This window comes from Natator depressus, chromosome 8 (genome assembly GCF_965152275.1).
Source record: "Natator depressus isolate rNatDep1 chromosome 8, rNatDep2.hap1, whole genome shotgun sequence".
Classification (NCBI taxonomy): Eukaryota; Metazoa; Chordata; order Testudines; family Cheloniidae; genus Natator; species Natator depressus.
In genome coordinates, this window is record NC_134241.1 from 73704992 (window position 1) to 73722556 (window position 17565).

Sequence of the window (17565 nt, forward strand, 5' to 3'; positions counted from 1 at the left end):
AGGATATTTAGGTACATTTCATAACTGGAAATGTTTTTTGGTACGTTGAATGCAGTTTTCCCTGATGGTTTAAGGCATTCAGTTCCTGATGTTGGTAGGTTTTGAGGGTTTTAGTCTGAGTGAACATATTTAAGTGCAAAAAATAATCCATTCCACAGAGATTCCTAAGCAAAAGGCATATAAACCTGTTCCTTGTTTCATTTCTGTGTTACTCAGAGTACTCAAGTTTTAAAGAGAACTGAAAACAAATATAAAATTTAGCCTCTGTCCAACAGTGTGAACTTAAATCCACGAAATGATTAAAAAAGCAAACCAACAAGATTCATACCACTAAATGAATTGTCACCTTTGCCACTCTTCTTACCTCTGCTTCCCTTCTTGTGTTTGACCCCCCATTTGTCAATTTAAATTTAGATTATAAAGTCTTCAGGGAAGGACCTGTTTTGTAAGGTATCTAAGGTGTTTTTGAAAAATTAGGTTTGAGTACAATTTATTTATTTATCTTATTTTTTTTAAGAAAACTAAACTAGTGGTCAGGACTCATTCTCTTACCCACTGTCCAGACTGACCTAAAGGATAACATTGCTTCCTCCTGGCTCACTTCTAGGCAAATTCAAATAATTTTGTTGCATCTACCCTGTCCCATCCATTTAAAACTCAGTTGAGAACAATTGTAAAGGAAGTCCATGATTGTGCTAGCTCTCCTCCAGTCTAAACCTGTAACACCGTTTTTCTAGAATAAAGCCTTTCTGTGACCTCTGTTTAACAACTTTTCCAAGTACTGACTTAAGTAAAGAAATTGTTTCCATCTTTTTCAAATTACAGGAAACTTTTTTACTCTTATCAATAGTGGTGCATGATGTTTATGATGTGTTTTTTGAAAGTCTAGGATGAGTCACCCTGAAGTCACTGAAAGGCCACTACTCACCACATTTACCCTTCTGAATAAACTTCATTTACATTTTCTAATGCAAAGTGTCTCTTCACCACACAGCAAGAGTTTAAAAAGCCTTCCGAGGTGACTGTGAAAGTCAGGGTGAGGCAGATTACTGCTATGTAGACAGTTCTAAATCAGTAAAAACATTTTAGAAGGTAAGAGCCTTTCCTTTTGGCTGCTATTGATTCAATCATTTCTCATCTAGTGATCTGAGGAACTGTAGTGTTCTGATCATCTCAGAGGTAGCTATGTAAATCATTTTTATCTTAAACTTTTTTTTCATATTTCAGATCTAGCTTTCTTATACTCTTCAAGGGGGCCTTTGTATATTCCTACGTGTGTAATGCACATGCCACACCCTGGTGTCCCTGACATTCCAGAGCCTTCTGAAAAGCAATATGTTGGGACTGCTCAGGTGTCCTGTTATGGCACCAAACACCTGGACCTTAGATTTAAAAGGTCTGTGTGGCCTCGTCTCTCTCATTTGCTTCATTTCCATGGCTAGCTTTCCATGGGTTAAGGGATATTTCCACATTTAGAGTAACTTTCAGGATTCACTTTTTCTAAAACTTTAATACAAGGTAACAAAAAAAACAAGTGTTTGGCAGTTCACACTGCTGAGCACAGTTGTTGTTTGTACCAGCTCTGTTCTTTTTGGTCATATGGCCAATAATAGCCACAGAGATGGAAATATGGGTGTATGTAAGTGGCTGCATCATGGTCCTCCATCCTTCTGTTCCTGGCTCTGCATTCCTGTTCTGCCTGGAGGAAGCCCATTTTCTGGATGGTTGCTTAGATCAGTCTCTCCACACCTTGAACCCTCACTAATAGGTAGTAAGGGCTATGTGCCTTCCTCACCGTAAAGGCCTTATAAACATGGTCTTGGGATCCCACATAAGATTGGTCACTTGCCTTTGGGGAAAGGTGAGGGAAAGCCAGGCAAATCCATGAAAAAGTCTGTGACATTTCAGCTATGAAACCCAATCTAAGTCTTGGGTGAGCACAGAGGCTTCATCACTAGTGCTGAGAAGTAAGCCTTTCAGTGCCAGAACTTTCTGTGCTGATGCAAAATCCAGCTCTTAAGGAGCCCATCTGTGTGGGTCTCAATATACAAAGAAACCTGGTTTAGGTTAAACTGTGTTCATTTCAAATGGGGGGTTGGAGGAGAGCTGGGAAAAGAATTCCAAAAATGAGGACCAAGAGAACATTGTGCCAGCAGCCTCCTTTTAAATCCATGGGACTCCAGTTCTCGTGCCTCCACTATCTATAGGGTGGCAGTGGTGCAGATACTCTCTCAGGTAGGAGTGTAAGTTGAACTGCTGGTTATTTACAGTCTCCTAAGCACTGACTCAGTTATCTGCTCCAAGTGAATCTGGCCAACGTGCATCAGATGTCCTCTGGAGCCAGAGACTCATCCACACAGGGATTTCCAATGTTGGTTCAGCTCCCCCAGTGGAGGAAAAGAATACTTAGCTTAGACACCCCCAATGGGATTCTGTTTATCAGAAGGAATTGTGGTGGCTGAGGCTTCCTGGTTCTCCTGTAACATTGGCTTCTGACATTCAGTGCCACAAGAGAATGCTTGTTGCAACACCAAGGGGCATTGCTTTTCTAGAATTCTCCCAAGTCAGCAGCACCAGGAAGTGTGGGGGTTGCATCCTGGAAGTGTGAACATGCAGAGGCGACACTCCTGGGGGGGTTCATTCATTCGTGTTCAGCTATCCTTGTGATACATGGACTTAATTTGATATTTGAGCATACATTCTGAGATTCTTAAACAAAAAACACCCCACCAAAACCCTAAAAATGTTTAGACTCAATATTTTCTTAAACCCTTTCACTGTCCTGATAACATACACATTGCTTGCCAAAATTGTTTGCTGTAGATTGCCTCTTGTCTCTTGTAGATTTTAGTCTTCAGTCGTCTTATAAATGTATAGTGTTTAAAATAACACTCATTACTTGCCTAGAGACCAGATACTCTGCTTTGTGTCGTGACCTCTACTAACACCACAGATTTTCTGTAATAGTGCTCCCAAAGAAAAACCCACATCCTACGTATAACCTTAGATTTTTGAGACCTATATGAAAAGAGAGATTACTAATTGCTTCTGTTATTTCCTTTAATGGTGTGATCTCTACCTTACAAAGACTAAGATTCCATTTAGAATTCACAAGTTCAATTCTGAAACAGCCCTGTAGTGAAGAAAAGATAATGTCTGTCAGATATAACCGGCAACTCTTTAAAAACAAAACAAAAAAAAACTTTGATTAAAAAAGACACTTAGCATTTAATACTGTGGCTTTATTTTAGCACAGAACCATGGGAAGCCGAACTGATTGTTCTGAGCTATTGGTATATTTAGCCCCAGGCAAGATGGTGGATGCAGCACACTTCCTTTCAGTTGCTTCATAGGTGGTGATGACTTCTGAAGGAAGCCTCATCAAAAGTTCTGTTTTCACAATCTTTGTGGCCAAGGTACAGGAATTTCAGGGTGGGGACTTTAAAAAGGAGGGCAACAAAGAGCCCAGAGCACAACTTCTGCTAGAAGGTATGGAGTTGGCTCTGTGGTAGTTTCAGGTATATTTAAAAGTTAAGGGGTTTTTTTGGGGTTTTTTTTTTTAATGGAATTAAATTGGAAAATAAGTAGTATGACTGTTAAGTACAGTACTCTTGTGTTTTGCCATCAAGCTCTACTTTGGGGCACAGTTTAAACTATTTTTCAGTATGCTGCTGTCTGTATTGACAGACTGAAGATGCATTTTAGTATGTTGGGGAAACTTAAAGCTTCTGGTAGCTGGGTAGCAGACAGTTTGAGAAAGTAGGATAAGTGCACTAGCTTGGATATTTCTGCTCAGCTAAGCAGTGAGATAGCTAACGAAAAGTTGAGAGCAAAGCCTGGGATTCTTAAAGGAGCCTAAGGAAGTAAGATGCCCAGCTCCGATTGAAATTCAATTAACTTCCTTATTTTCCTTTTGGAAAATGGCATTTATTAGGTTTCAGAGTTAACACCATTGATGATGATGGTGGCAATTAACAGCTTTTAGCTCTCAGAGACATTAGTTTACCCCTTTTCACATTTGAGTTATTCTTTGCAGCCATAAGGGCTATTAAAATGTAACTTTAAAAATCATTTAAATTCTTGATCAAAATATTACAACAGAAGCCCACAGCCAGAGAGTCACTGAATATATAGGGAGCTTGCTGGTGGTTAGGGTACCAGCTCTTCCCCCCCTCCCCCACCCCTCCATTTTTAAAAAAAACTATATTTATAGAAGACCTATATCTACTGTCTAGGCTTTTGGGCATACTTCATTGTTAAATGCAAAGTGATGCACATTAGAAAACATAATCCTAACTACACATACAGAATGATGGGTCTACATTAGCTGTCACTACTCAGGAAAGAGATCTTGGAGTCATTGGGGATAGTTTTCTGAATACATGTGCTCAATGTGCAGCAGTAGTCAAAGTTAACAACATTAGGAAAGAGCTGTAAGACGGAAAACATCATAATGCCACTATAAATACATGGTACGGCCACAGCTTGAATATTATGTGCAGTTCTGGTTCCCCATCTCAAAGTATTAAAATTGGAAAAAGTAGAGAAGGGCAACAAAAATGATCAGGGCTATAGAAGAGCTTCCATATGAGGAGGGATTAAAAAGACTGGGACTGTTCAGTTTGGAAAAGACGTCTGAGAGGGGATATGGTAACGGTCTATAAAATCATGAATGGTCTGAAGGTGAATAAGGAAGTGTTATTTTCCCCCTCACATAACACACACATTAGGGGTCACCCAATGAAATTAATAGGCAGCAGGTTTAACACACAAAGTACTTCACACAACACACAGTCAACCTGTGGAACTCATTGCCAATGGGTGTTGTGAAGGCCAAAAGCATAACTAGATTCAAAAGAGAATCGGGTAAGTTCATGGAGGATAGATCATCAATGGCTGTTAGCTAAGATGGTCAGGGATGCAACCCTGTGCTCTTTGTCCCTGAACTTCTGACTGCTAGAAGCTGGGACTGGGCAACAGGGTGAATCACTTGATTGCCCTGTTCTGTTCATTCCCTTTGAAGCATCTGGCATTGGCCACTGTCAGAGAGGATAGTGGGCTAGATGTTCCTTTGGTCTGACCCACTATGACTGTTCTTAGGCTCTTACCATTCAAGAGAGCATAAATTAACTGTTTTGGCTGTAGAAGACTTGCCAAATGAAACATACTAACAAGTGTAACTTCAGCAAAAGAACATTTATTGTGTTCTGTTTTTTTCATATCCTAAACCAACAAAAGTGTTCCTTATTTCTTTGGTCTTGCTAGGTCCTCCTCTGAAATCAGAAGGTCAGACACTATTCGTATCACAACTTCAGTTGGGAGACACCAGTTTAAACTGTCATTTGAAAATCTTACTTGGGAACTGTTTGATGTTTTCAAATGTGTTCAGTCTTTAACCATTAGAATACTCAAGAATTGTATACGTATTCTAAACTAAAGGATGAGAACAAAGTGTTACTGGGCTCTTGTCCTTCTCACTGTGAGCCAATAGCCTTCTGCTCTTTTTGTTTCTTTCAGTGTTCTAGTTCTCTTCAAACTTCAGTAGTTGAACTACCATAAACCACAGCAGGTTCCCAGGCTCAGAGGGTTTGGCTGGGGGAAAGGGAAGAGGCTGCATCCAATAGAGACAAGAGTCTGACCCATTCCTTTCTCCCAGAGGCTAGAAACCTTCCCTTGTCCTAGCACAATATACCCTATTGGCTTTTAGGCACTATACTAATCAGTTCTCTTAAGAGTTAAAAAAAAAAAAATAAAAAAACAAAAAACAGTTGATCATACCACAGGAGTGGTATGAAGATTGGCAGCAGCAGATAAGGAAGAACTTGGCTCACCAGACAAGCAAAAGCGGTAGTAGGTAGTACAAACTGTTAGGTGAGGTCCTCCTCACCCCCACCCCCAATAGTGAGAGCCAGAGGATGCAGCAGCCATTTTTTCCAGGCAGTCTTCTTATTCCTGTAAATTGCTGTGGTAGTAACCTAGTTCTTGAGTCCTGAAGTAGATGGGCGCACCATCCTGAAGCTGTGGTGGCTGCCAGGACCCCATCTTCAGGTACTTACCTCTTATGGGGTAGATTATGCCTGGTGGGGTGCCTGGACTAGTTGGTATGGGGTCAGTAAGGCTGCAGGGCTGGCATGTTTTTCTTCTTCCCTGCTTGTAGTAGATACGGGTTTGCATTTGCTACTTTCTCTGAAGCAACCTCCTTCATCAGGAGCATGCAGCCTCATGATAGCAGTCTTTCTTCAGCCTGAAGATAACATCACATTATCTAGTGCCCCCCATCCCCTCCACAAAAAAACCCAAAACCTGTTCCCTAGGCAAAGGCCAGTTTGAGCCTAGTGCTTAATCCAGATCTGTCTCTAGTTACTAATTTGAGAAGGATAAACAGGTAAATGCACTAAGGCATCAAATCCTTGTAATAGATTTAAGTTGTGCATTGTGGGGGAGAATAGCTTACATAACAAATTTAATGAAGTGTTACTGTCAGGAGTCCGTAACTTGGTTTCAATTCCATTCAGTACTTGTTAAAACTCCACTTTTCTTTTCAGTTCCTGTCCCATTTCCCTGTCCTTTTCAACCTCCTCAGTTCCCTATCTGTCTATTTCAGTTCAGCATTGATTCAGGTCCCTATTACAGCTACCACTTCTCAAACCATACATTTTCAGCATAGTTCATGACTAGGAACTAAATGGAAAGATCAGTATTAAGATTGGAATTAATCCCCCAAAATAAGGTTTCTTTATAAAGCCAAAGCTGGTAAACAATTTTATTTTTCTCTAGAGCATTGCAGTAAAGAACCAAAGGTAGAGCCTTTGTACAACTTCCATCTATAGGTCAGCGAATGTTTGGAGATTCAGGGTGTTTGACCACCTTTGGGGCATGGGGTAGTATCTTCACCAATCTCATTTCCTCAGTGGTAGCTAGATCACGGTCACAGCTTAGATATTCATCTAGAATTATGATGTGTAAGCAGAAGCCTAAGCTGCCTGGACACAATGACTGATGGCTTTTAACTTTGCTATGGTTAGTGTTTTCTCAAGATACAAATCTGTATGGTATAATTTCATAAGAGATGGGGGGAGGGGGGAATGTCAAATGTGAAGACACTATGGTGGAGTGGTCACAAAACTATAGTTAAGGTTGTGCTTTATAATCTAATGTTGGGTTAAAGCCCCAACTGAAACTGCACAGTTGTGGAAACAATTGAACCATTTATGGATGATCTTCCTTGGAAACTTGCTGATGCTAAAGGACAACTTAGTGAAAAAATTAGGCCTTACTTTGGTTTCTGCAATGGCAGTAGGAACTTCCTAAACTAAAAGTTTTCCCCACATCAGGATAGCAGGCGAGCGTATATATCAAGGTATTGTATCATCAGAACAGAAGATAATTCAGATAATTTTGACCTTTCTGAGGAAATGGGGAGGAAGGGAAAAATCTTTGGTAGATATAGGCTGTTGTAAACTTTTAAGCAGTTTGACGTAGTCATGGACTATCTGTACTGGCTTGTCCTTGTTGAGGTCCAGAATGTATACAGAATTTAACATGGTACTGTAAAGTTGTAAGGACAGTTGCACGATCCTGGTTAGTTACGGGCATCTGTGTAAATGATTCATTTTCTCTCATGAAATCAAAGATTTAAATAGGACGCATTTTATTGGGTTTAACAAATCAGTGTGTGCTCAAATCATATCTTAAAATGCAAAAGCTCCATCTCATCCTAAACGCAGATATACTAAGAACCTTTGTCTTCTGTTCAGCTTTTCCTTTAGTTTTGCACTAGCTGTGCTGCCTTAAAATAGGAAGCCTCTTAACTGCAAGTCCGAAAAAGAACCTTAAATCAGGTCCCTCACAAATATTAGTTGCATTCCCCACCCCATCCTGCTTATCAGAAGCTACCATATGGGAATTGCTAGAAAATAGTTGAGATCAACATAAGTGAAAGAAAAAATTCTTAATATATCTGAATAGGGAAAAGCAATTTATCCATTTTATGAAGTTAAAAACTTAAATTTATTTTCTGTGTAAAATGCATTAGTGAGCTCTCATCAGTTTTGAGAAAATAATTTGAGTAAGAGGCTTTTATAATCACACCAAACTATAAATCAGATATTTACTTAAGTTTGTTTATGAAGTATAAAATTGTGTTTATGCCACTGATTCATTGGTTAGACTAGATTACTGTCTTTTTAAGGCAAGATAATTTTGGTAAGAATTTTAGTTTAGACTGATCATGACTGTAACTTCTTACGTAATGCCTAAAATGTTTTCCAACGAGTTGGTAGTACTTTGTATAACTTTAAATAGTTACACTGGTGATGTAAACTGTCAACCCTAATATTGGTAAATTTTGGTAAATTTTATTTTCAAAATGTTTAAATACTTCGCTATATTTTTTCCAGTGATGTTAGCCTAGTGGTACATTACGTGACTAAGAACTCTAATGAAAATAACTCTCTCCCACTAGTTAGAGATAACATCAGCAGTCATGAAGGAAGGCCCTAGTACCTTGTCCTAAGACCAGCTTTGTTTTTCCTTCCCTATGTCCTTGCAATTTATAAACTGCTGAAGCTAGACTTAATCTGTTACTTAGTACAGCCACTAAGAGCAACAACATCAAACTTCTAGTGCTTTGTGTTGCAAGGGGAAGTTGCATCATTTTTTTCTCTGAAAAGTGACACTTGAAAATGGCACACAGGGAACCCCACAAGGTCAGCTACTTCCACATCATATGTATTTGGTGTATGAATATTTTTCTAGTTGCCAGTTCTACAGACACCATGAAATCTGAAAGATAAACTGGCATCTTTCCTTCCCTTGCATCACCAATAATGAAGGTTCTGCAGGCAAAATTATACCCTTAGTGAGAGCTGTGTACAGGTATAACTGACTGGAATTCAATAAATAATTCTGCCCACAAAGGAATGGAATCAGCTAATTCTGTCATAGCTGAGTTTGCTCTGCAATGTTCGCAGGAGTAAAAATCAACGAACTCACCTTAGTTACTGAAGTAAGCAGATTTGTTGAATAAGGTGCCATGTTCACACAGCCGTTTTTTGAAACAGAGCCCTCATTTAGTTTCCATATAATATTGTCATGGTTTAAATATACACTAGATTGTCGTCATTTCTGTTGAGTACAGAAAAACAAATTTCTTCTATTACAAGGAGTTACTCTAGAAATACACTGGGCTGATTCTAATGGATTCTATTCTTGATCTATAGTGGGAGTGAGTGATGTTATTGGGCTGTTTCTTTCCCACCTTTCAACCTATTTATTTACTCCTTCCACTTTGATGCATCAGTCCTCCAACAAAGGAGGAAAGTAAAATTTTGAAACTTCTGCTTACTTATATTAGAAATAGCAGGAACACTTTAAAGCTGCCGTAAAAGGGACAGCCAGTTTTATTTGTGGGTGTTGGGTTTTTTTGCCCTTTGGGTTGCTTCTAAAACTAGACTGGCAAAAGCATTAAACCCCAAACAGCCCTGCACTAATTCAGGAAAGACTAGAGGAGCTGCCTTCATCTCATTTTCTGGCTCCACGGCTGCTCATTCTGTGGGTAGATAAATACTGTATATGGATTAGTCATTAGTCTAGTAATATATTCTGTAGTGGATACTTTACAGATGTTATATAATTTAGTACAGAAATTGCATCTGTCAGTATTGTAGACAGAAAGTGATGGAAGCTAAAATTCAGTGTATCGTGAGACTCCTTCCTTAACTCGTGCCATAAAGAGGTTTGGAAGAAAGTACATGGATGTGAGCTCAGGACCCTGACCTTCATTTTTTTAATAGCCTGGTATTTGTGTATATTGTGGTTTTTAATATTAAATTGTATTTAATATTTTAAAAAAATATTGAATATTTAATAGAGTCTTGGGGTGCAGGCTCTGAGGGCACTTACCTCAAGTGGCTCCCAGAAGTAGCAGCATCTTCCTTCTCCAGCTCCTGTGTGGAGGCGCGGCCAGGTGGCTCTGCATGCTGCCCCATCCACAGGCACCGTCCCTGCAGCTCCTATTGGCACATGGCCGTGCCACGGCTTCTGGGAGCCACGTGGTGCAGCTCCCAGTCCAGCGCCCTGGCCAGAGCAGGGCCGGACCACGTGGTGCAGCTCACAGGCTGGCTTAAAATGGCTCCAGCCCGCGGGACATACTTTGCCCACCCCTAATGTAAAGCCTAAAATTCTACCAAAAAACGTCACACTTAAAATGCTCATCTATGCTTAAAAAAAAGAAAAAAAAAAAGAGAGAGATAAATCCAAGGCCCTGTTAACATTCTCATTGCGAGAACACAAATTCAAATATAAAATTAATAAGCAAATGGCCACCACTATATTTGGAACCAACATCACATACTGATAGCTTCCACAAGTCAAGAAAGCTGCATTTTCAGCTAGGCTATACTCCTCCATCCAGGTTTGAAGTCAGTGGGACTTATGCTCCAGAGTCACTTACGTCCTTTTGAAAATCACACTTTTTGGTGCCTAAATATTGGGTTATGAGCTTAGAATTAGGCTTCTATTTTTGAAGAATTTGGCCTATGTATAAAAATAATCAACTAAATAGCTAGGAGCAATTTTGCTTTGAAGTGATTTTATGCCACTAAAAAATTTTTAATAGCTCTAATGCCGTATGCTGTAAACATTTTGTGTACATGCTTAACTTTAAACACATGACTACTAAGGTAACTAAGATTCCTTCTTTAAATGTTCAGAATCAGGGAAGTAATTTTCAATGTTTGTTTTTTCCCTATAGTAGGTTAGTAAAAATCAAATAAGATGCTACCAGTAGTGTGTTAATAAAAAGCATTCATAGTTTAGTTCATTATAAAGGTATAATCTAAAGTTGCAATAGCAAATTTCAAATTATTTTGACAGTCTCATCCTAATTTAATTCAATAACTTAAAAAAAATATTTAAATTGCTCCACCCTATTTATATCCCATGAGGTTATAGTAAAGGATAAAATTTTCTGGGTATTTTAACTAAATCTGTTAAATTTTTTAAAATTAGTTTTAAAAAACAGGACCTTCAAGAAATGTCCTGTCTGACCTCTTCTTTTTTGGGGTGGGGGGAGACTTTTTGCTAACAAATGACTGGCTAACAAACCACGTACATGGGGTTAAAACTGCATTCAAATGTAAATGTGAAGACATTGTGTTGCCTTTCAACAACATTGGCTTCTTCCTCATTGTTACTAATCTCTTCCATTATTCAATTTTTCTATATTCAAAATGGCTGCCACTTCCCATTGCATAATAGGGTTGAAAATGCTTATGCCTTCAATAAAGATGGTGTGAGGGACACTAACCCCATAGTGAAAGTGGCTACTGTTTACCGTTGTTCTAATGGGACTGAAAGCATAGGCTGTCCACAGGGAGGAGGCCCTCATCCCATGCTATGACTATTAAATGGAGAGGAGGTAGGTCTGCCGTAAACTTTGGCTCAGTTGGAAAGCAGTGGGGAAGGAACTCTTCTGGAGAGAAACTACGAGCTCTAGTGCTGCGAGCTCTCAGGCCTCCGAAACGTCAACACTCCTTTGTTTTTTAGGAGCTGTAGCGGTCTATGGAGTAAATGTGACAATTGACAGGTTCCTCCCACCCCAGAATGCAGGCACCATCAAAAGGGAGTTGGAGTGTAGAGACCTACCAACCCTCTCCCATACATACTTGGTTCCTTGACTTCTCCACTTCAAACACCTCCATACCCCTATATACCATAGGGGTTGGGGGCATCCCTGTCCCCTTCATACTCCCTGAAGCCCTCTACACTTCAACAATGAAATTCCATAGTCAAAAACTTCATTTAAAAGTGATTAAGGTGTGACAAGTGTGATATCCTCTAGACACATCCAAAAAAGCAGGGATATGCCAGGTTACATTTCCTTGTCATTTGAAGGCAGAAGGAAGATCCTTATGATAATGCAGAACTTTCAATATCAGTGGAAAACTGTTGTATTGGCATTAAGGTACAGCTAACAAGTGTCCCAAACTTGATATTCTTTACTTTTTAAGAAGTTGCATTGAAGAGAGAGATCACACTTACATGAACCTTTTGTTCATGGACTTATTTTGGTTATATGCTGGCTTCCACACACTAAGCTTTAACTCTTCAAACTTCTCCACAGAACTCTGCCTGTGTGCCGCAACCCTGTACTGAGGGGACTAATTCAGTGTATGCCAATTAAGCCTTCAGACCCTTATTATTTTCTGCAGAGAATAGGTTATGGCGCGCTGTGTGTGTGGGGGGGGAGTTGCTGATCACGAGAAACTCTGACAACTAACTCATTTCACAAAGGCCATTGTACCGTCTTCAGATGGTGACATTTTTCAGTTACTGCTACTCTAGGTGAGATTTAAATCCATGATCTAGAAGTGAAAAGCTCTGTCTTAAACCCCTGATTGTCAGTCTTCTGAAATAAGACTGTATTATAAGCATGAAGATTTTGAACAAGCTTTTTCTTTTTTTCTTTATAAAAAACAGAAAGAAGAAAGAAAAATTCAAGGGCAGCTTAATAACTCTGACTCTAACCAGTATATTAGAGAACTGAAAGATCAGATAGCAGAACTGAATGATGAGGTAAGTGATGAAAAAAAAGCTGTCATCTTGCTCATTTATATCTTGTATCTTGTAACAGCATAGCAGTTCATGCTGATTATGAGGACCTATTGCAGTTTAAAGATTTAACTTTTTCCACAGTAATATTTTTTTCACCTAACACTGTAAAAATTACATTCCAGTTTATTTAGTGAATATTGGCTAAAAATAAAAATCAACATTTTGTCAGTCTTTTTATTAATGTTAAAATGATCCAAAAACGTTACCTGCGTTTTTCCTAATTCTCATGAGCTTTTAGGAAAGGTGTATAATAAGCAATAGTTAATCATGTGTTGAAAATGTTACACTGCATTAGAAGCTCTTGTTAGCATTACAGTAACTTCAATTCTTTATTTGCATGCTTTTTAAGGTGAAATAAATTAAACTAAACTGTACTTTGTGGTATTTACCGTTGAGAGGAAAGGTCTTTAAGTGGAAGTATTACTGAGATTGCTAAAAAAAAAGGATGCTTGCTTAATGTCAGTTAACAGATTTCTTTGTTTTAAAAATTGCCACAACTATGAACCGATGAAATTCCTGACAGACTTCCTTAATATAAAGATTTTAGTAATTTTCTGTTAACTATAAAGATTCTGGAGGATTTTAAACACAAAAGGCTTGTAACTAGGACTCTTACCGGTATAATTCATTTGTGTCATCTCATAACATTATGGAGATATGCCTGTGGCTCTTTTGCACCATGAGTGTTTAGATAGTCATCTTTGCTTTTTTTTTTTTTTTAAATACTGCTAATATACACTTTCCAAATAAACAGGTTTAATACAGTCAGCTGAAATCTTAAAGTTGTAGAGCAATGCAACCTGTTCTAGTGTTCTTTCTATTAAATAATCACACCACTTACTTACCATGATGCAGTTAGTGTTTTCGTAACGTGTACAAACTACTCTAGTAAACACAACCTTAAAAGGCTCAACCTTTTTAGGACCCATCCCTTGAGGATTATAATATAGTGGAGAATCTTGCACTGCTGTCTGTACTGTAGATAAAGGACTTCAGTCTCTAGGGCCATCAATCCAGCACCTTTAGCATGCACTGAACTCACTTAAAAATAAAGTTAAAATCAATACCTTGCATTAAAGAATGTTATGTTTAAATAGATACAGTCAACCTGCTTATGCCCTCAACCTTCTTTAAGGGAAGGTGAATTACTTCCAGAATCCTTGGAACAGGTATATTTTGCAAAAATGTTAGGAGTAACTAAGGAACGGCTGACTAGTTAAACTTGTAACTAAGACTGAACAAGTTCAGGGAAAATGGGAATGGGTGAAAAGAAGTCAATGAATTTCAGCACAGCTGTTTTTGGAAGAACAACGTTTGAAGTTAACTTTTTTGTCCAATATCTTGCAAAAGCTGAATGGCTAAGCAAAATTTTTGACACAGCTATTCCTGAGTGTAGCAAACTACATTAGATGAAACTGTTAATGCACACTAAGGAACTTTTAGTGCGCACCCACAGGTTCCATGTGAGCCAGTTATTGTGCAACATGCTAGTGCACACTTGCAGTCCTCTGGTGCAGACTAATACATCATGTACACAGGTTCTAAATCTCTACTAGTGGGTGACTGGAAATGAATTTAGTTCATTTGTTCATTAGTAGCAACTCTTAAAATACATTTTTTGGATAAATCTAATTTTTTTCCTTGCATGTATGTTTTTGCAGAAAAAATCTTAATGCAAGAGTGTCTTGACAAAATGATGAAGCAAAAATGATGGTTCAGATCCAGTGTTTAATCTTTCCTCTTTAAGATTAATATATTTTAGCAGGTACCTATAAAACTATAGACCAATCCTTATAAAATTTTGTACTGAAAAGAAAGGACCTCTTCCTATATGGCCCAACAATGGCTACAAACTTTCTCCTTTAGCTAACTGATCTTTGGGTCTACTTCTCTAAAAGTTTATAGAAACGTTAAGAATAAACCTGCAAATTCATCTTCCTGAAGATAGGGCATTGTTGTACGTGATATGCTGACCACAGCCATTCAGCTGGCTGATGTAAAACACATTCATTGGGATTAAGCAGACTTCATAGAAACTTTGTGAAGTTACTCCTTTTTAATGCAGTATAGCTACATGACTTTAAATTAAGCGCACAAACTTAGAACTGACTGGAAAACAGAAGTCCCTTCCCATGAAAAAGTTAACTTTTTCAAATGTTTTGTCCTGATGGAACACAATTTTTTTGCAAAACTGAAAATTTCTCTCAAAATTTTGGTTTTGCAAAAAGGGTGTGTTTTTTTCCATTGAAAATCATTTTGGTAACATTTTCAGACAGCTCTATATGAATGTAAATGCTGTTTTATTTATCTTACAGAAAAACTGAGATTAAGGGCCAGATCCTCAGCTGGTGTAAAGTGATACAGAGTCACTGAAGTCAATGAATCTCTACCAATTTATATCAACTGAAGCTCTGCCTCAATTCAGTTAGACTGGACTCTGGGTAGAATATGGGCATGGACACAAGTATTTGTTACTATGTGTGTGTGTGAGGGGGGGAAGCTAAGCTAATACAGGTATTTATCTGGTAAATCTAGGTTTACATCAGAAAATCTAGGCAAACTTGATTTTAAGCAGAAATAATTATATTGAATTGCTGTGTTTCAGACCATCAGATTATGGAACAAATCTTATTTTAAACTTATTAAAATCTTATGTATCTAAATACTGTTTCTGGAAAAAGTTCTGAGAGATTTATCTTTGCCCCAGGATAGCCCATTTGTACTAAAAATTGAACGTCTCAGGTGAGAATTAACTTTAGAGGCCTACACCTGCCCCCATTGGACTGCTTATGTGATTATATAGGTGCTTAAGTACCTTACTGAATCTGGGTGTTGGGACCTACCAAGTTGTCATTTTACCACCATATTTTACTCAGTAGAATCCTTTTGTCAGGGGACTGACTTGTGTTACCACATTGGCACCAGCGCTTCAGCTACTTCTGCAGCCTAACTTCTCCCTCCTGTATAAGCCCTGGAACTGAATCACAGTTCCAGTTTTAGTTCTGTGCCACAGGAAACACCTTCTCTCAGCAGCTCCGCTTTATGGAGGGTTGGACATGGAAAAAGGGCCTGTGGGCATATGACTGATACTGGCTAAAGGGGATCCACCCTAACCCTTTGAATATCCCAAGCTATTGAACTCTCCTACCCCATCCTCTTCGTCATTCGCCTTCAGCCACATGGCATTCAACACTGGTAATAGCTGGCCCACTGGGGGCTGCCTTCTAGGGTGTGCTAGTCCACCCATAGACTTGTGTTCCTAAATGAGATGAGGTGTTTGGGAAGTTACATTAGTCACTAAACTGTTCCTTATAATTACTATGGGGCTTATACTTGGAGAGAGCCCACTGCCACAGTTCTAGTGACCAGCCAGCTGCCTCTTCCCCCAGCACTGCAGAGGCTCCTGGGATTTGCCTTGGTCCTCCTTTGGGTCCCCTTCTAATAAAATAAGGCGTCCGATACAGCTTTTAAAAAAAACAAACAAACCTGTAAGAGCAACTCTGCTTCCTCCCAGAGTGATTCAGGATAAATGCATCAGTATCCCTGGTGTCAAACATTCTGGATTCTGAAAGGCTGTGAGGTTTTGCTAGGATAAGAGGGGAAAGCCCAGGGAGGTGCTTCCCCTGCTAAGGTATCCCATGGGAAACCTGTTCAGCATGACATAGCTTGTGTCTCAGGTGCTTTGTTCCTTGGAGGAGGTAGTGTATAGAAAGATCCATTCCTAAGGTTTATGCTTCCCTTTATCTTCTCCTGAAGAAAAAGCAGTAAAAGTTTGGTGCTGTCCCTAAGAGGGTACTATTTTCTCAGGCACCCTGTGGATAAAATATAGCACCACAGTATTTTGAGGAGGAGTTATGTCCTCTATTTCCATCTTCAAACCCTCTTTTTGTCCTGGCTTAAGGCCATTCATTAGCACATCTGCACAACTACTACAGGTTTAAGAGCCTCACTAAGGCCAGGTCTATACTACCACTTACTTACATCAGTAAGTGGTGTGAATAAGCCATCCCTCTGAATGATGTAAGTTACACTGACCTGAATGTCAGTGTGGATAGCACTATGTCAGTGGGAGAGCTTCTCCCACCGACATAGCTACCGCTTCTTGCGGAAATGGATTTATTTACCCTGATGGGAGAGAACTCTTCATAGAGCATCTTCACCAGATGTGCCACAGCAGTGCAACTGCACCGCTGTAGTTCTTCTAGTGTAGATTAGCTCTTAGATAAAGCTTCTGTTGGGCCTAGCCATGATCAGAATTGATATGGATGCCTCTCAGGGTTTGGGGAGCCCTCATGCTGTCATACTCTTGCCAAGAGAGATGGTTCAACAGAAGGCACAAAGAACATCAGTTGCCTGAATTGAGCCATTGGGAATGCCTTCAGATGCCTTTCTCCTCTCTTGACCTCATCTGCCTTCCTAATGGTGAGACAACAGGAATGCGAAGGCTTACGTAGACAGGCAGATGGGACCTGATGCTCTTCTGTATAGGAGGCATCCTCCAGAATCCTCCTTTGGGCAGAGAAGAAACAACTCTGCATTATAGCAGTCTGTCAGGGGCAAGCTCAACACACAAGCCCATTGTCTCAACCCTTACAACCTTTCCCCAAGGAAATGGGAATTGAACAGTAGGGTTCTCCACCAAGTGTTATCAGATGGGACGCTTGCTAAATTCTTATTTGCCTTCTGCAAAAACAAAAGCCTTGGATCTTGTCTGTTCCAGGCACTGGAAGAAATGGGTCTGGAGGACTGATGCCTTCTCATTCAACTACTCCGAATGTCAGGATTCCAATGTAAATTGAAGACAGGAATCACCCTTGTTGATCTGTCCTCTGCATATGACACTGTCTGGAGACAGGTCCGCCGCCTCAAGGTCTCCTGAGTCATTCACTGCCAGCGAACGATCTGCCTGTTGGCAGCAATGACTGGGGACTGCCGCTTTAAGGTACACCT

General features: G+C 39.4%; 1 protein-coding gene across 7 annotated transcripts in view; it reads left to right on the forward strand.

Annotated features, from left to right (window-relative positions):
• Positions 1–17565, forward strand: part of EVI5 (ecotropic viral integration site 5) — a 152007-nt gene that overhangs the window by 82942 nt on the left and 51500 nt on the right. For 6 of the 7 annotated variants that reach the window (XM_074961325.1, XM_074961322.1, XM_074961319.1 and 3 more), the window contains one exon: positions 12481–12576. In XM_074961325.1, coding sequence (XP_074817426.1) covers positions 12481–12576 — 96 coding nt within the window. Of the gene's footprint in view, positions 1–12480; positions 12577–14930; positions 14960–17565 lie in introns of those variants that run through there. The other variant, XM_074961324.1, reaches the window with a different exon arrangement.